Raw genomic sequence first — 19,804 nt, forward strand, 5'->3', positions numbered from 1 at the left:
TCATGTGAGCTGAGTGAAAGAGCGGAAACGGTCTTCTGGGAGTAAATAGTTTGCAACGTATCCAGTATTTTTCCTACAGCATGAGGTACAGTCAGACAGTGGGGTTGGCGCTTATATGAGCAGCTGAATCCGTCAAGCTGAAGGTCGTGACTAGTGGCCTGGAGGGGGAGGAGGTGGAGGTGGAGGTGGAGTCTGTAATGGACAACTTTGTTCACGTGTGCCTCGTAAACCAACCACAGAATCAAGGCTATAACCTGTACGCGGATAGCCCAGCGAATGTATTGATGTTGTTATGGATCAAATGGGGATTATTTAAAATTTAACTTGGGGGAAATGCGCGTGCACGCAGATATTTTTACCTTGTGCCGGTTGCATAAACTAGTCTTACAATTTAGTCATCAATTTGTTTTACTTTAAGAGTGTTAATAACTTTTTAAAGACAGTTACATAGAAATGTAGACGTCTAATTTGATACCCAGCAGATGTTAGACGGCGACAGATCACGTGCGAAATTACACCATTCTATGGCTCATTGAAATGCAGCATGGCTGAATGAAAAAGTGAATAATTTACACTGAATTTATCGAGTTTTACCACTTGAACATAAAATTAATAAAATGTGAGACTGACTGTGTGGAGAAAACAGACAAATAAATATCACTTTATAGAATGCATTTCCAATCTGTATAATTCTGCTTCTTCTTCTTTGAAGGTTTACTGGGATGGAGTGTGGAGCATTGACTTTGAGGGAAAACTACATAATAATAATAATAGTAATAAAAGAAACCAACAAATTACACGTACATCTTAAATCCCACAAATTTAAATAGAATATTAAACACTCTTACAGTTGTATCTTTGTTTAACAAATTCTACAGTATAAGCTGACCCTGATATCTCTAAGTGCTTTATAAGTTCTATTCTTTCATTGCCATAACCTTTACACTTTATTAAAACATGCTCGACTGTGTCAGGAAGATCACATCTGATAAACATCTTGCCTATTTGATGATTTTCCACTCTTTAAACTGGAAAATTATGCTAAATAGTATTTTTGCTATTTTGTTCCTTGGTATATACACTGCTGATGCTGTACAGCATCAGGCTATTTAGATCATTCTAACTGAATTACTGATATTTCTTATATGAAGTTACTTATTCCAATTTGATGAGCCTCTTTATTCGCTTTACATCCAAAGCTATTCAGGTTTACTAATGTTCCCTGCAAAGCTGTATAATTTAGTCAAACTATGACTAAAAAGACAAATTATGTTATGCATGACTATTAGGCAAAATAAATAAACTACCCAAATACTTTCTTTTGCTTGCCAGTTTATACGTACAAAAAACGAATCGATCACTAAATATCTAAAAGATTCCGAGCGGTTATTGCTGTCATTCTCAAAGGAAACTTTCCATAGCCCCGCCCCCTAGTCCCTCCATCCAATAATATCCTCGTGTTTAGGTGAAAACCACAACTCATGCAAGTTAGAAAGCAACAAAGTCCCCCATCTACTTAGATATAGAAACTAAAATAGCATATAGAAGATAACCTACCAAGAGCTGCTTAAGAAAACAGGATGACAGAGAAAAGGAAAGGTAAGAAGATGACACTAGAGCCAAATTTGAACTTTTCAACAATATCACTTTAATGAAAAAGCAATATGTCAATCTTAAAAATAGTTCTGTTGGTATTAAAAAAAAATAATTAGCAAGTTTCTAAATGTAAATTTTTTTTTTTTAGAACATTAACCTTCCAATTAATTTACAGTAATTTATACAATAAAATTGTAAATAAATAAATAGATTATAGATTATATTATGCGTCAATAATATTAAATGATTATTTACTGTGCAACATTGAAGAATCCGAGCTCAATAATGTGCGTAGTGTGATCATAACAACTTAGCAAGTATATACGAGAATGTGATGCATGAAAGGACACTTTCTAAAACAGTGATTTTGACAGTTGAGCAGCGGTGGCCTCTGGTGGCTATAAAGTGAACAGCCGGAACGACTATAAGTTCGCGAATCGGTTCTTGTGAACAGAACAAAGAACCAGTTAAATTCTTATGCAAATTACATTTATGCCGGAGTGACTTTTTTATACATGTATTACGTTTTTAAGCTTCAATAGGGTGTTTATTTTCATTTCATGTGTCCCACCACTTCAGGTTGTTGCAGACATGATTCATGTTAATTAGAACCTTTAATATAATTTGCATTTACATTAAACAATATTCTCTCTGTGAAGATTAAACCCTTAATTCATGTGTGTGTTGATTGATAAAACCAATCTGTCTCGTCGTCGTAAATGTGACGTTTTTGCCATTGGGATGACTGGGAAAAGATTCCAAATCGACCTGAATTTTTGACTTGACCTCGAGAAACGCCCGAGTCCGATCTTTGGACGGAGTCGGTCGAACCGCTTTTCTCAATCGGTTGATTCTGTTCAAAAGAACGATTCGCGAATCGGATGTAGGCTACTGGAAAGTCCGAGAAAACACAAGTTGCAAAAAAGATAGATGAATCATAACAGAAATGTCCACAATACACCGCGTGGTCACTTAGATATGAATTTCAAACTAGATTAAAAAGTTCGTTGAACAAACTTTAAGTTGGCTTGTGAAAGTTTGGACCAGATAGTTTGAAAAAGTTTAAAGTTTAAAATAGTTTGAAGTTTAAATTAGTTTGAAGTTTAAAGTAGTTTAAAGTAGTTTAAAGTTTAAAGTAGTTTACAGTTAAAAATAGTTTAAATTAGATTAAAGTTTAAATTAGTTGAACATTCCGCAATGTTAAGTCAATGGGATTTTTTCCGAGTTTGATCGTCATTTATAGGAAAACCGTAAGTCCGATCAGTCTAAAAAGATATAGCAACGCGAGTCAGAACAGTTTGAGTGTCTGGGCCGAGTTTGGAGTATGTAGAGTTAAAGCTCTAGGAGGAGTTAGATATAGAAATTTTAGTCTCATAAAAAGAATAATAATAATAAAGATTAAAAAGTTCGTTGAACAAACTTTAAGTTGGCTTGTGAAAGTTTGGACCAGATAGTTTGAAAAAGTTTAAAGTTTAAAATAGTTTGAAGTTTAAATTAGTTTGAAGTTTAAAGTAGTTTAAAGTAGTTTAAAGTTTAAAGTAGTTTACAGTTAAAAATAGTTTAAATTAGATTAAAGTTTAAATTAGTTGAACATTCCGCAATGTTAAGTCAATGGGATTTTTTCCGAGTTTGATCGTCATTTATAGGAAAACCGTAAGTCCGATCAGTCTAAAAAGATATAGCAACGCGAGTCAGAACAGTTTGAGTGTCTGGGCCGAGTTTGGAGTATGTAGAGTTAAAGCTCTAGGAGGAGTTAGATATAGAAATTTTAGTCTCATAAAAAGAATAATAATAATAACTAGAACGTACATTTCCAGAAGAAAATGTGAATGGTGCTTGCAGTGGCAAAAAACACGACCCGGTTGCTAGAGTGTGGTACATGATTGCATACGAGCCAACAACCATATCTGTACGATGTTCTGCTGCTGAGATATGGCTTATTCATGTTGTTTGGGTGGTTGCTAGGGTGTTCTGGGTGGTTGCTAGGTGGTTTCTAGGGTATTCTGGGTGGTTGCTAGGTGGTTGCTAGGGTGTTCTGGATGGTTGCTAGGCGGTTGCTAGGGTGTTCTGGGTGGTTGCTAGGCGGTTGCTAGGGTGTATTGGGTGGTTGCTAGGCGGTTGCTAGGGTGTTCTGGGTGGTTGTTAGGCGGTTGCTAGGGTGTTCAGGGCGGTTGCTAAGGTATTTTTGGTGGTTGCTATGGTGTTACTAGGTGGTTGGTAGTTTTCACAGATGGTTACTATGGGGTTAGGGCTAAGGTTAGGCACTCGGCCGCAGAGTATTTAAAATCTCTATTAAACGAGTGCATTATAATGAGTGCACGAGGCCTGTGGCCTCGTGCCTATGAGTGAGTTTTTATAGAGTATTTAAAATCTCTATTAAACGAGTGCATTATAATGAGTGCATGAGTGAGTTTTTATAGAGTATTTAAAATCTCTATTAAACGAGTGCATTATAATGAGTGCATGAGTGAGTTTTTATAGAGTATTTAAAATCTCTATTAAACGAGTGCATTATAATGAGTGCACGAGGCCTGCGGCCTCGTGCCTATAGCCTATGGTTGCTAGGGTGCTGTAACTGGTTGCTATGGTGTGGCTATGAAGATTTTAGGCCATTACTTATTGGCTGCTGGATAATATAAATCCTCTGAGGGAGAGAGAGGGGGAGACATGCAGGGGTGTCAGGCCCTTTGTGTCTGTGTGTGTGAAAAATGACAGTTGGGATTTGAATTTCTGAAAATTCCGCAATGTTAAGTCAATGGGACTTTTTTGGCCGCTTTTTCGTCCGCTGTGCGAACATCGTACACCCGATCGCTTAGAAAAGATATAGCACACCTCTCCTCAATGAGCCGGTCGATTTGACACCTCACTCAGGGGTCTGTGACAAACGGTGCGGGGCGAGTTTCGCGCCGAACTTTTGTGTGGAAGAATAATAATTATTACTAGAACGTACATTTCCAGAAGAAAATGTGAATGGTGCTTGCAGTGGCAAAACTCGACACTCGGTTGCTAGAGTGTGGTACATGATTGCATACGAGCCAACAACCATGTCTGTACGATGTTCTGCTGCTGAGATATGGCTTATTCATGTTGTTCAGGTGGTTGCTAGGGTGTTCTGGGTGGTTGCTAGGCGGTTACTATGGTGTTCTGGGTGGTTACTATGGTGTTCTGGGTGGTTGCTAGGGTGTTATGGATGGTTGCTATGGTGTTGCTAGGGAGTTCTTAGGTATTTTGGGTGGTTGCTATGGTGTTGCTAGGGAGTTCTAAGGTTTTTTGGGTGGTTGCTAGGGTGTTATGTGAGGTTCCTAGGGTGTTATAAGGTGTTTTGGGTGGTTGCTATGGTGTTGCTAGGGAGTTCTAAGGTATTTTGGGTGGTTGCTAGGGTGTTGCTAGGGAGTTCTAAGGTATTTTGAGTGGTTGCTATGGTGTTGCTAGGGAGTTCTGAGGTATTTTGGGTGGTTGTTAGGGTGTTATGGGTGGTTGCTAGGGTGTTCTAAGGTGTTTTGGGTGGTTGCTATGGTGTTGCTAGGGAGTTCTAAGGTATTTTGGGTGGTTTCTAGGGTGTTGCTAGGGAGTTCTAAGGTATTTTGGGTGGTTGCTAGGGTGTTCCGGGTGGTTTCTAGGCAATTGCTAAGGTTTTCTGGGTGGTTGTTAGGGTATTTGGGTGATTGCTAGGACATTTCTAGGCGGTTGCTAGGGTGTTCAGGGCAGTTGCTAAGGTATTTTTGGTGGTTGCTATGGTGTTACTAGGTGGTTGGTAGTTTTCACAGATGGTTACTATGGGGTTAGGGCTAAGGTTAAGCACTCGGCCGCAGAGTATTTAAAATCTCTATTAAACGAGTGCATTATAATGAGTGCACGAGGCCTGCGGCCTCGTGCCTATAGCCTATGGTTGCTAGGGTGCTGTAACTGGTTGCTATGGTGTGGCTATGAAGATTTTAGGCCATTACTTATTGGCTGCTGGATAATATAAATCCTCTGAGGGAGAGAGAGGGGGAGACATGCAGGGGTGTCAGGCCCTTTGTGTCTGTGTGTGTGAAAAATGACAGTTGGGATTTGAATTTCTGAAAATTCCGCAATGTTAAGTCAATGGGACTTTTTTGGCCGCTTTTTCGTCCGCTGTGCGAACATCGTACACCCGATCGCTTAGAAAAGATATAGCACACCTCTCCTCAATGAGCCGGTCGATTTGACACCTCACTCAGGGGTCTGTGACAAACGGTGCGGGGCGAGTTTCGCGCCAAACTTTGTCCAGAATAAAAAGAATAAAAAGAAAAATAACTAGAACGTACATTTCCAGAAGAAAATGTGAATGGTGCTTGCAGTGGCAAAACTCACCACTCGGTTGCTAGAGTGTGGTACATGATTGCATACGAGCCAACAACCATGTCTGTACGATGTTCTGCTGCTGAGATATGGCTCATTCATGTTGTTCGGTTGGTTGCTAGGGTGTTCTGGGTGGTTACTAGGGTGTTTTGGGTGGTTGCTAGGCAGTTGCTAGGGTGTTCTAGGTGGTTGCTAGGCAGTTGCTAGGGTGTTCTGGGTGGTTGCTAGGCGGTTGCTAGGGTGTTCTGGGTGGTTGCTAGGGTGTTATGGATGGTTGCTATGGTGTTGCTAGGGAGTTCTTAGGTATTTTGGGTGGTTGCTATGGTGTTGCTAGGGAGTTATAAAGTATTTTGGGTGGTTGCTAGGGTGTTATGTGTGGTTCCTAGGGTGTTCTAAGGTGTCTTGGGTGGTTGCTATGGTTTTGCTAGGGAGTTCTAAGGTATTTTGGGTGGTTACTAGGGTGTTGCTAGGGAGTTCTAAGGTATTTTGAGTGGTTGCTATGGTGTTGCTAGGGAGTTCTGAGGTATTTTGGGTGGTTGCTAGGGTGTTGCTAGGGAGTTCTAAGGTGTTTTGGGTGGTTGCTATAGTGTTGCTAGGGAGTTCTAAGGTATTTTGGGTGGTTGCTAGGGTGTTGCTAGGGAGTTCTAAGGTATTTTGGGTGGTTGCTAGGGTGTTCCGGGTGGTTTCTAGGCAATTGCTAAGGTTTTCTGGGTGGTTGTTAGGGTATTTGGGTGATTGCTAGGACATTTCTAGGCGGTTGCTAGGGTGTTCAGGGCGGTTGCTAAGGTATTTTTGGTGGTTTCTAGGGTGTTACTAGGTGGTTGGTAGTTTTCACAGATGGTTTCTATGGGGTTAGGGCTAAGGTTAGGCACTCGGCCGCAGAGTATTTAAAATCTCTATTAAAAGAGTGCATTATAATGAGTGCACTATGAGTGAGTTTTTATAGAGTATTTAAAATCTCTATTAAACGAGTGCATTATAATGAGTGCACGAGGCCTGCGGCCTCGTGCCTATATCCTATGGTTGCTAGGGTGCTGTAACTGGTTGCTATGGTGTGGCTATGAAGATTTTAGGCCATTACTTATTGGCTGCTTGATAATATAAATCCTCTGAGGGAGAGAGAGGGGGAGACATGCAGGGGTGTCAGGCCCTTTGTGTCTGTGTGTGTGAAAAATGACAGTTGGGATTTGAATTTCTGAAAATTCCGCAATGTTAAGTCAATGGGACTTTTTTGGCCGCTTTTTCGTCCGCTATGCGAACATCGTACACCCGATCGCTTAGAAAAGATATAGCACACCTCTCCTCAATGAGCCGGTCGATTTGACACCTCACTCAGGGGTCTGTGACAAACGGTGCGGGGCAAGTTACGCGCCGAACTTTTGTGTGGAAGAATAATAATAACTAGAACGTACATTTCCAGAAGAAAATGTGAATGGTGCTTGCAGTGGCAAAACTCGACACTCGGTTGCTAGAGTGTGGTACATGATTGCATACGAGCCAACAACCATGTCTGTACGATGTTCTGCTGCTGAGATATGGCTTATTCATGTTGTTCGGGTCGTTGCTAGGGTGTTCTGAGTGGTTGCTAGGGTGTATTGGGTGGTTGCTAGGCGGTTGCTAGGGTGTTATGGGTGGTTGCTATGCGGTTGCTAGGGTGTATTGGGTGGTTGCTAGGCGGTTGCTAGGGTGTTCTGGGTGGTTGCTAGGCGGTTGCTAGGGTGTTCTGGGTGGTTGCTAGGGTGTTCTGGGTGGTTGCTAGGTGGTTGCTAAGGTGTTCTGGGTGGTTGCTAGGCGGTTGCTAGGCAGTTGCTAGGGTGTTCTGGGCGGTTGCTAGGCGGTTGCTAGGGTGTTCTGGGTGGTTGCTAGGCGGTTGCTAGGGTGTTCTGGGTGGTTTCTAGGCGGTTGCTAGGGTGTTCTGGGTGGTTGCTAGGCGGTTGCTAGGCAGTTGCTAGGGTGTTCTGGTTGGTTGCTAGGGCACCACAGATGGTTACTATGGGGTTAGGGCTAAGGTCAGGCACGAGGCCTGCGGCCTCGTGCCTACGAGTGAGTTTAATCTCTATTAAACGAGTACATTATAATGAGTGCACGAGGCCTGCGGCCTCGTGCCTATGAGTGAGTTTTTATAGAGTATTTAAAATCTCTATTAAACGAGTGCATTATAATGAGTGCACGAGGCCTGCGGCCTCGTGCCTATAGCTTATGGTTGCTAGGGTGCTGTAACTGGTTGCTATGGTGTGGCTATGAAGATTTTAGGCCATTACTTATTGGCTGCTGGATAATATAAATCCTCTGAGGGAGAGAGAGGGGGAGACATGCAGGGGTGTCAGGCCCTTTGTGTCTGTGTGTGTGAAAAATGACAGTTGGGATTTGAATTTCTGAAAATTCCGCAATGTTAAGTCAATGGGACTTTTTTGGCCGCTTTTTCGTCCGCTGTGCGAACATCGTACACCCGATCGCTTAGAAAAGATATAGCACACCTCTCCTCAATGAGCCGGTCGATTTGACACCTCACCCAGGGGTCTGTGACAAACGGTGCGGGGCGAGTTTCGCGCCGAACTTTTGGGCGGAAGAATAATAATAATAAAAAAAATAATAAGTATGGAGGAGAACACTAATGTTGCTTTGCCTATAGGCAAGCACCATTAACTAGAACGTACATTTCCAGAAGAAAATGTGAATGGTGCTTGCAGTGGCAAAAAACACGACCCGGTTGCTAGAGTGTGGTACATGATTGCATACGATTTTGCATACGAGCCAACAACCATGTCTGTACGATGTTCTGCTGCTGAGATATGGCTTTTTCATGTTGTTCGGTTGGTTGCTAGGGTGTTCTGGGTGGTTGCTAGGGTGTTGCTAGGGTGTTATGGGTGGTTGCTAGGCAGTTGCTAGGGTGTTCTGGGTGGTTGCTAGGGCGTTGCTAGGTGGTTGCTAGGGTATTCTGGGTGGTTGCTATGCGGTTGCTAGGGTGTTCTGGGTGGTTACTATGGTGTTCTGGGTGGTTGCTAGGGTGTTATGGATGGTTGCTATGGTGTTGCTAGGGAGTTCTTAGGTATTTTGGGTGGTTGCTATGGTGTTGCTAGGGAGTTCTAAGGTATTTTGGGTGGTTGCTAGGGTGTTATGTGTGGTTCCTAGGGTGTTTTTAATGTGTTTTGGGTGGTTGCTATGGTGTTGCTAGGGAGTTCTAAGGTATTTTGGGTGGTTGCTATGGTGTTGCTAGGGAGTTCTAAGGTATTTTGGGTGGTTGCTAGGGTGTTGCTAGGGAGTTCTGTATTTAAAATCTCTATTAAACGAGTGCATTATAATGAGTGCACGAGGCCTGCGGCCTCGTGCCTATGAGTGAGTTTTTATAGAGTATTTAAAATCTCTATTAAACGAGTGCATTATAATAAGTGCACGAGGCCTGCGGCCTCGTGCCTATGAGTGAGTTTTTATAGAGTATTTAAAATCTCTATTAAACGAGTGCATTATAATGAGTGCACGAGGCCTGCGGCCTCGTGCCTATAGCCTATGGTTGCTAGGGTGCTGTAACTGGTTGCTATGGTGTGCCTATGAAGATTTTAGGCCATTACTTATTGGCTGCTGGATAATATAAATCCTCTGAGGGAGAGAGAGGGGGAGACATGCAGGGGTGTCAGGCCCTTTGTGTCTGTGTGTGTGAAAAATGACAGTTGGGATTCGAATTTCTGAAAATTCCGCAATGTTAAGTCAATGGGACTTTTTTGGCCGCTTTTTCGTCCGCTGTGCGAACATCGTACACCCGATCGCTTAGAAAAGATATAGCACACCTCTCCTCAAAGAGCCGGTCGATTTGACACCTCACTCAGGGGTCTGTGACAAACGGTGCGGGGCGAGTTTCGCGCCGAACTTTGTCCAGAATAAAAAGAATAAGAATAATCGTAATAAGTATGAGCAATAACAATACTGTTGCCTTGCTAAAGCAAGCACCAGTAATAAGTATGAGCAATAACACTAATGTTGCTTTGCCTATAGGCAAGCACCATTAACTAGAATGTACATTTCCAGAAGAAAATGTGAATGGTGCTTGCAGTGGCAAAACTCGACACTCGGTTGCTAGTGTGCGGTTAGCTAGATTTTAGCAAGATGATAACAAAATGAGCATTTTGTTAGCATGATGTTAGCATGCTTTTAACAAGATGCTAGCATGATTAGCATGTTGCTAGCATAATGCTAGTATGATTAGCATCTTGCTAACGTCATGCTAGCATGATTAGCATGTTGCTAGCATGTTTTATTGTGTTTCTAGGCGGTTGCTAAGGTATTCTGGGTGGTTGCTAGGTATTTTGGGTGGTTGCTAGGGTGTTGCTAGGTTGTTGCTAGGTATTCTGGGTGGTCGCTAGGGCGTTGCTAGGGTGTTCTGGTTGGTTGCTAGGCGGTTGCTAGGGTATTCTGGGTGGTTGCTAGGCGGTTGCTAGGGTGTTCTGGGTGGTTGCTAGGCGGTTGCTAGGGTGTTCTGGGTGGTTGCTAGGCGGTTGCTAGGCAGTTGCTAGGGTGTTCTGTGTGGTTGCTAGGGTGTTGCTAGGAAGTTGCTAGGGTGTTCTGGGTGGTTGCTAGGGCGTTGCTAGGCAGTTGCTATGGTATTCTGGGTAGTTGCTATGGTGTTACTAGGTGGTTGGTAGTTGTCACAGATGGTTACTATGGAGTTTGTAGCATATTCTTGGCATGATTTAGCACTTAGCTAATCAATATTAGCATGTAGCTATTCACTGCTAGCATGTGTAGCATGTAGCAAGTCCTGTTTGCTAGCATGAGTCAAAAGAGCCAACCCCCATCTCTATACGATGTTCTGATGCAGAGATATAAATCTTGCAAAACGGTTGCTAGGGTAATCTGTTTGGTTGCTAGGGAGTGGCTTGGCAGCTGCCAATCATGAAGCTCCAAAGTCAGTGTGAATGTATAAACCAACCCCCATCTCTATACGATGTTTTGATGCAGAGATATAGGTCTTGCAAAATGGTTGCTAGGGTACTCTCTTTTGTTGCTAGGGAGTGGCTTGGAAGCTGCCAATCATGAAACTCCAAAGGCTGCTTGTCAGTATGAATGATATAAACCAACTCCCACGTCTCTGTGACATTCAGAATGGAAGATATCCCTCTCTGGATTTTGGTTGACAAGGTGCTCGACAATGGTTGCTAGGGAGGGGCTAGGATGTGTTGAGGTGATTGGGGATTGGCTGTTTGCTGCCCCGAGTCAAACGAGCCCACCCTCATGTTTCTATGACACTTATATCCTGAGATATCCCTTTGATGTCTTTCAATGGAAGTCTATGGAGCTTGTTGCTAAGGAGCTCTAAATGGTTGCTAGGGCGTGGCTTGAAAGCTTCACAATGATCCTGAGAGACTGATTGGTCGTCTGAGTAAAATGAGCCCGCCCCCTTACCTCTATGACACTGTGATCCAGAGTTATGGTCAATACAAATGCGGTTTCTATGGTGTAGGACAGCCCATTTCTGTGAATGGGGCAACTTTGGGCCGGTCCTGCCCCCCAGGGGTGCAACTTTTACCCCATTGTGTGGTATGTTGTTACAGAGCCTACCAGCCTCTTCAAATGTGATCCAGAGTTATGTTCAATAGAATATCGCTTACTATGGTGTAAGACTGCCCATTTCATGGGCTGTCCTACACCATAGTACTTCATTGGGGCAACTTTGGAACCCTCCTGCCCCCCAGGGGTGCAACTTTTACCCGATTGTGTGGTATGTTCTTACAGAGTCTGCCTGTCTTCTTAAATGTGCCAAATTACACGTTTCTGCGACATCCTTGCTCTGAGCTATGAGTCTGTGAATTTTGGTTGCTAAGCTGCTCGACAATGGTTGCTAGGGAGGGGCTAGGAAGTGTTGAGGTGATTGGGGATTGGCTGTTTGCTGCCCCGAGTCAAACGAGCCCACCCTCATGTTTCTATGACACTTATATCCTGAGATATCCCTTTGATGTCTTTCAATGGAAGTCTATGGAGCTTGTTGCTAATGAGCTCTAAATGGTTGCTAGGGCGTGGCTTGAAAGCTTCACAATGATCCTGAGAGACTGATTGGTCGTCTGAGTAAAATGAGCCCGCCCCCTTGTCTCTATGACACTGTGATCCAGAGTTATGTTCAATACAAATGCGGTTTCTATGGTGTAGGACAGCCCATTTCATGGGCTGTCCTACACCATAGTACGTGAATGGGGCAACTTTGGGCCGGTCCTGCCCCCCAGGGGTGCAACTTTTACCCCATTGTGTGGTATGTTGTTACAGAGCCTACCAGCCTCTTCAAATGTGATCCAGAGTTATGTTCAATAGAATATCGCTTACTATGGTGTAGGACAGCCCATTTCATGGGCTGTCCTACACCATAGTACTTCATTGGGGCAACTTTGGGCCCCTCCTGCCCCCCAGGGGTGCAACTTTTACCCCATTGTGTGGTATGTTCTTACAGAGCCTGCCAGTCTCTTTAAATGTGCCAAATTACACGTTTCTGCGACATCCTTGCTCTGAGCTATGAGTCTGTGAATTTTGGTTGCTAAGCTGCTCAACAATGGTTGCTAGGGCGTAGCTTGATAGCTTCACAATGATCCTGAGATGCTGATTGGTCTTCTGAGTAAAATGAGCCCGCCCCCTTGTCTCTATGACACTGTAATCCAGAGCTATGTTCAATACAAAATCCCTATGCAATTTACCATAGTAGGAAAAACGCATGCATTACAAAACGCATGCATTACATGGGCCGTCCTTCACCATAGTAAGTCAATGGGAAACTTTGGGCCGCTCCTGCCCCCCAGGGGTGCAACTTTTACCCCATTGTGAGGTATGTTCTTACAGAGCCTGCCAGCCTCTTCAAATGTGGTAAATTTTACATTTCTACGAAATCCTCGCTCTGAGCTATGACTCGTCAAAGTTTGACGCAATGTTAAGTCTATGGGATTTTTCGTCGACTTTTTTGCCCCTGGGGCAAACACCGCACCCCCGATCGCTAAGAAAAGATATAGCACACCTCTCCTCAATGAGCCAGTCGATGTGACGCCTCACTCAGGGGTCTGTGACAAACCGTGCGGGGCGAGTTACGCGCCGAACTTTTGTGTGGAAGAATAATAATAAATATAATAAGTATGAGCAATAACACTAATGTTGCTTTGCCTATAGGCAAGCACCATTAATAAGTTTAAATAGGATTTCAGTAAATTGGCTTTCACAAGCCAACTTAATGACAAACTCTTTATTTCGTTTCCAGATAAAGTGAAGTGCGTGTGTCACGCGCACGGGAGCCTGAGAGCGATTTGTTTCCACTCAGAAGTGAAGGGTCCTCTGATAACGCTGAGTGACCGGGGTCGTCGCGTGACCAGGGACGGTTCCACATTCTGCCACGGACTGACGTTCAGCGCGCGACAGGTGAAGATACAGGAGAAAGTGCGCCTGAGAGTCGAGCACTGCGTGCGGGGTTGGCACGGAGCACTGCGGGTCGGATTCACGCATGTTTTACCCGAGCAGACAACTTTACCCCCTCTGGCCATCCCAGACTTGACCCACTCTCCACTGTTCGCGGCGGTGGTGGTTCCCGTGGGCATTTGTCGCCCTGGCTCAGAGATTCAGTTCTGGTTGAAGAAGAACGGCTGTCTGCGCATTCGGAGTTCTGATGGCGGAACGCTCACAGAGCAAACCTCTCTGAACGCCAAGTGGCCCGTCTGGGCGATGATGGACGTCTATGGACAGACCACGTCAGTGATGATGCTTGGTGAGGCTTCTGATGTGTGAATATGTGTGTTCTGAGAGCATAAAAAGTTATTTTGTTGTTGTTGTTGAAAAAACAGGTTATTTTTGTGCTATATTTTTGGAATTACTCTGGTATCATCACTGCACCGCCATAATACTTTTCTGTTAAAAAGAGCCATTTTTTTTTAAATGTTTGATGCCAAATATGATCTAGTATATATATATATATATATATATATATATATATATATATATATATATATATATATATATATATATAGCCTATATATATATGAAATCTTGAAAAAATGAAAAAAATTTTACCCAAAAAATATTTTTAGAGCGGTCAAAGTTAACACGTACACTTAAGATACTAATGAAATAATATTATACGTGTTAACTTTGACCGCTCTAAAAAAAAATTGTTTGTAAAAAAAAAAAATTCTTTCAAGATTTCACAGAACCCTTGCGGCCCGAGGCTTAAGCAAACTAGGGACATACAGTACATCATCTATGTCTGTTCTTTTCCCCCTTGCTAACAGTGTATGTGATCTGTGTATCTGCGTTATAGGTTCCAAAAAGAGACGTTGCATCTTCACCAGGAGGTCCTGTCCTGCTCTCACACACATCAAACACACTGAAGATAAAGAAATGCTACAAATAAAGAAGGAACACATGAGCACGCTGGGGCAGAGAATCCTGAGAAACCCTTATCTTGTCAACACAGGTAAGAATCACATAAGTGCATGCCAGTCATTGTATGGTGGAGTTAGGAGTAGATGTAGTTTCAGCCCCTGATCACTTCTCTTCCCCCCCCCTCAGATCACCAAACTCCTGACTGTGAGGAATGTGTAGTGTGTTACAGTGATGTGGCAAACGTTCGTTTGAGCTGTGGTCATAAATGTGTTTGTACTCCGTGCGGCATGAGGGTTTACATGACGTTTGGGACCTGTCCTCTGTGTCGTCAGACCTTGGGTTCCTTCCAACCATATGACTAGATTTCATCCCATTTAAACTGGTGGCCACATGGCCTTGTTTGTTGAATGTATTTTGTACAAATCATTTCAGAATTGCTTTAATGTACAAATCTATCACTGCACTGTGCAAATGTGTTTTTTTGTGAGCATGTGAAAGTCTGTATATTTTTTATTTTTGCAAAAGTTCCTTTAGGGGCTCCGTAAGTTGCACTATTTCTCATTTGTAAATCATTTTACACTCTGATTATTTAATATATTTGCGAAAATATCAAATTATGTTCTTAATCTATTATGTAAATATGTATGTAATATGATTGAAATATATGTATTGTAAATATGTATGTATGTAATATGAACTATGTTTTTTTAATTTTGTATTAAATACATTTTATGTAAACAGTTTGTAGGACTGACTTGTCATGCTTCATGTGACCTCACAAAAAGCGTAAGTCTTGCACTACTGAACATTTCCGCCAGGTGTCAGTATTGTGTAGGAAAACAAAAACTCCCAACAACACAGAAGAAACAGACAAAAGTTTGATTAGCGTTTATTCTAAATAATCATAATTCTTTTACGACGCTCATGTTCAACATTCAATATGTGAGGCTCAGTGCTGCAGAAGAAGTCTACATTTAAAAGGGGGTGAGCTTTTTCCTTTAAAATAGTAACGTTAGTTGAAAATATCCAGGAAGGGTGGGGAAGAGGAATTACGGATTTGGGCGTGAGAAATGCAGTGAGTTGCTACTAATAAGAGAAAGTGCTATATTTGGTTTCGTTTGTTTGCATGTTGGCTGGCTTTTAGACATTACAGTCTAGAAGTTAACACTATCGTTTTCTTTTAATTTTACTGAATACGGAGAAATACTGAAGAAATTAGGAGGAATTTGATAATACAAATCTACATTGTCAACATTGTGACACACATGACCTTTCAACCTTAAAATATCCAAAATACGGTAGTAGGCTACCGGGGCTGGTTGACCCACATGGAAGTTTTTTGAGTTTTTATTTGCACAAGTCGTATTTGACAAATATGTGCTTCTATAGCAGTACTTAAATTAGAATTAGAATAATATTTGTGAATCATGTCCTAAACTACAATTCCTGTATCATATTTTTCGTTTAGCTGTTGGGTTAAAAATGAACTTAATAAAACCACACTGACACTTCACACAACAATCAGCTATACCTGAAAGATTGTAATTTTCGAAATCAAAGATTAAAAGTGCGTTCACAGGGCAAGCCTTTTCCCACAAATGTTTAAAGGCCTAGTATTAAAGGTATACACTACAGTATGTATTTTAATTACAGTTTTTCATTCATTCGGTTAAATGGTTTTAATACAAACTAATAAACTGGGGCATATATTTGTCAGAAACATAAAACATAACATAATTTTATAGAATTTAACGAATGATATCTTGCTTATGTAGAACGTTTACACTTTTTAAGTGTCCGAAATTTTTTAGAATCTGTATTGTTAATTTTTTAAATATTTTTTTAATAGCAGTTGAACAGATATACCATTAAAGTGGCCGGTGTGTGTGATGATATGATGTCATATGATGAACCAAAACATTATGACCAGCTACCTAATGCTGTTTGTGCTCCACCTGCTGCTAAAACAGCTCCGCCCCGCCGAGGCATGGACTCTACTAGACCCTGTAGGTGTTTTGTGGTATCTGGTACCAAGACCTAGAGATGCTCAATTGGACTGAGATCTGGGGAATTTGGAGGCTACACCTTGAACTCTTTATCATGTTCCTCAAACCATTCCTGAACATCCTGCATTATCCCGCTGAAAGAGGCCACTTCCACGAGGGAACACCAGTGTCACGACGGGGTGTACCGTGTACCATGGTCTGGAACAATGTTTAGGTAGGTGGGATGTGTCAAATTTACTTCCACACGAATGGGAGCGGTTCCAGGGATTCCCAGAAGAACATTGGCCAGAGCATCACACTCCCTCCACTGCATCCTGGTGCCATCACTTCCCCCAGGTAAATGGCGCGCACAAACATGGCCTTCCCAGTGGCGATTCTAGGGGGTGGCCTGTGGTGGCCAGGGCCACCCCTGAAAGCTCATTGGCCACCCCTGTGGCCACCCCAGATCTGATAGGTAGTTGCATGTTCTTTATTTCTGCCCACTTCTCCTGCATCCAACGCATTGATTTCGAGAACTGATTGTTTGTTTAACATCTACCCAGACATTGACACGTGAGCTTGTTAGTAGGTGATCAACCATATTTGCTTGACCTGTGACTGGTCATAATATTTTGGCTCATCAATTCTTACTTATCATTATCATATTTTTATGATAATGATATTACGCTGCGCCTGAAAATAGTCCCGAGCTCGGTAACTTCCAACGTGACCGGCACTAAGTTTGTAATATCATTGTGCCTGCTGCACCCATGGTACGGCAGCACAGTTCCTTCATTATTACGCAGGAATGAGAGTATAGTTCCTAGTCATATCGGCCTAGAAAATTGCAACTTTTCATTTTCTGTCAATTTTAGTACACGGTGTAACTACAGAAGAGTCAAGGTTTAAATAGGAAAAATATCTAAACTCTTTGGTCATTTTTTTGAGAGAGATGCTAACGGTCTAATCAGATTCAATGATCTATGCTAAGCTATGCTAAAAGTGCTACCGCCAGACACAGAGATCGGCTGAATGGATTCGAAAACGGTAAAACTCAACTGTTTAACTCTAGGGGAATTGGAAAATGAGCCTATTTCCAAAAAAAAAGTGTTCCTTTAATGGCCATTTCCATCGTGACAACTTACATAGTGTCACAACAACATGCCCCACAATTGGAAAATGTCTTTGCTAAATTAAAATATTAGCACATGTTCAATTAACTATGTTTTTTTTTTTGTACTGGGCAATAATGGCAGAAGTGTTCAATAGCTTTTTTGCTGCCAATATTTTTTATGTCAAGAAATGCAGTTGTGACAGTCCGTCTTGCTACTTTGTCTGTTGGGTTACATCAGATCATCCGAATTAATCTGAAATTCACTGAGGGTCATTAGTACAGTGGCCTTAAGTAAGGTGAAATATTTACTTAATTGTAATGGAAATCTTTTCTACTTTTTTTTTGTATAGAGCGGTGCAGGTATGACGTCAGAACTTGGAAGACTGATTTCATTTGCTGCTGATTCCTTTGAGATTTTCCTATTTTCCTTTTTAATGTAAGAGTAAAATAAAGCCTGTGGTAAACATAACTTGACGAAACTTTGACGTTTTGTTCTACAACGTACAGTACACTGCACACACTCCCCAAGCTGTCTTATCTGGTTACTTGTTTTCAAAAATGCATCAAAATCGCGTTTTCACTATGGGTGTGTGTACATTTACATTTTTTTTTAAAATGTTTACCACAGGCTTTATTTTACACATAAACCGAAAAAAAACCCATAGGAAAATCTCAAAGGAGCCAGCGGCGAATTAGTCTTCCGGGTTCTGATGTCATACATGCACCCCTCTATAACTTGTTCCAGTTGGGTTCTGCAGTGGGCATTGAGTCCAATGAGTTATCAGCATTAAATTACAGTTACAGTAACACCCCAGAAATCTAATTACTGTATACGTGTGAGAAATTCATAAAAAAAAAATATGGGGAGGAGAATGGCGTAGTGAGTAGGACGTGACCTTTGGTTGTTGATCACGTTGTCTGACTGTTAAATATTTATTTTGGATGGCAGAACAGAGCTTGAGGAAGAAGAAAAGAAGCGAGGGAGGGCTTACCAAGCCATTGAGTCAAAGCCGAGTGGGGGGATAGAGAATGCCTCTGAGTGAACTGAAGATTGCACTTGATGAAGAAAACAAACATCCTCATCATCAGCAGACGTGCAGCACGGTAGGCGTCCTTGGCTCACTACAGAACAGTTCCTCCAGTATTTTTGGTCTGAATGTATATATATACTGTAAAACTACCATTCAAAAGTGCAACTCTATATATAGTTTTAGTCATTTCCCATCTTGAATGACTTCATTCATTTGAATCACAGTCTTTTTGTGACTCATTCAACCACTCATTAGGCTATTGTTGTGAGATATCAGAGACATAAGGATGGTTTAAGTAAATAGGGATGAATGATCTCATCCACGTCAAACCTCCTTTACCTGAAATAAGACTGTGATGAAGGGTTCTTCAGAAGTGTGCATTACATGCGTCACTGTGTGTAAGAATTAGTTTCCAAAGAATTATTTCCAACAAGTTCTCAGAATAAAAAGCAAAGCTGTCATTGTTTTACAGTTTATGCTCAGTTTTACAGTTAACCTCAGCTCTATCCACATTTGTACAAAACTACTTCCTCAAAAGAGGCATGTTTTAACATCATATGCTGATTACTCATTTTGTGTATAAGTGCTGGTTTAAGAATATTTTTACAACCTAAACGGAATTTAAAAAAATAAAATAAAAAAATGTCTGTCATTGTTTACCTTCATAAGTAAATGAATAACACTGAAATTTAAGATCTTTACTGATAATCTTCCAACTGCGAATGGATTATTGAGTCTAGTGATTTTTACACAATTCAATGAAAAGATCTCACTCATTCATGAATTGAACATTGGCACTTCAAAGAAAGCAGGCGGATGTCAAGATATTCTCATCATGCAACCATAGACAGTAATTTGAAATGTGTTTTTTAGGTTGATGTTAATATAGAGTGTCTCATTTTAGCCGGTCAGCCCAGTAGTTTAAGTATCCTCTAATTTAATGGACATAAGTGGTCACTAAACCTCATTGCCAGTGGAAATAGTCAGAAAGCATGTTGTGTGGCTGAACTGGAAGGATATATCGTGATGTTATTTGATTGTGTCATTTCATGCTCTAGCAGAGAGCACATCTTCAATTCAATTGACATGTGTTGCGTTATTAGTATTACTCCTTAGTATTTATTCCAGTATGACTGGAATAAAGGAAGCCCCGAGGCTGTGTTCGGTTGAATGACAGAAAAGACATGAAGGCATGAGATAATAGTATGTCAGAGGGAGAGAGAAAGTGATTATCTGTCCTCAAGTGAACAATGAGCTGATGTATTTGCAGATCAAACAGGCCGTCTGTGTGTGTGGGAAGGGAAGTGCACTCATTTGTTCTTCTGATTTTAACACACAAGAGGCTGTTTCTACTCTGCCTGCATGGGACTTTCTATTATTTCCAGCTGTGCATGTGTGTGTATATGTATGCGAGT

The 19,804-nt window shown here is 41.7% G+C and overlaps 2 protein-coding genes across 4 annotated transcripts in view; both read left to right on the plus strand.

Moving 5' to 3' along the window:
* Positions 1-1,488: 1,488 nt before the first annotated feature.
* LOC307011322 (E3 ubiquitin-protein ligase NEURL3-like) lies at positions 1,489-15,002 on the plus strand. Its single transcript, XM_079636837.1, has 4 exons — positions 1,489-1,599; positions 13,145-13,645; positions 14,195-14,350; positions 14,446-15,002. The coding sequence occupies exons 1-4, from the start codon at positions 1,581-1,583 to the stop codon at positions 14,619-14,621; spliced, it is 852 nt and encodes a 283-aa protein (XP_079492963.1). The 5' UTR covers positions 1,489-1,580; the 3' UTR covers positions 14,622-15,002.
* A 57-nt stretch (positions 15,003-15,059) lies between these two features.
* sorbs3 (sorbin and SH3 domain containing 3) overlaps positions 15,060-19,804 on the plus strand; it is a 62,256-nt gene continuing 57,511 nt past the window's right edge. For 2 of the 3 annotated variants that reach the window (XM_079637398.1, XM_079637399.1), the window contains exons 1-3: positions 15,060-15,243; positions 16,230-16,601; positions 18,308-18,462. In XM_079637398.1, the coding sequence (XP_079493524.1) occupies positions 18,388-18,462 (75 nt within the window). In that variant the 5' untranslated portion in view covers positions 15,060-15,243; positions 16,230-16,601; positions 18,308-18,387. The remainder of the gene's footprint in view (positions 15,244-16,229; positions 16,602-18,307; positions 18,463-19,804) is intronic. The other variant, XM_079637397.1, reaches the window with a different exon arrangement.

This window comes from Phoxinus phoxinus (assembly GCF_949152265.1).
Source record: "Phoxinus phoxinus genome assembly, chromosome: 15".
Classification (NCBI taxonomy): Eukaryota; Metazoa; Chordata; class Actinopteri; order Cypriniformes; family Leuciscidae; genus Phoxinus; species Phoxinus phoxinus.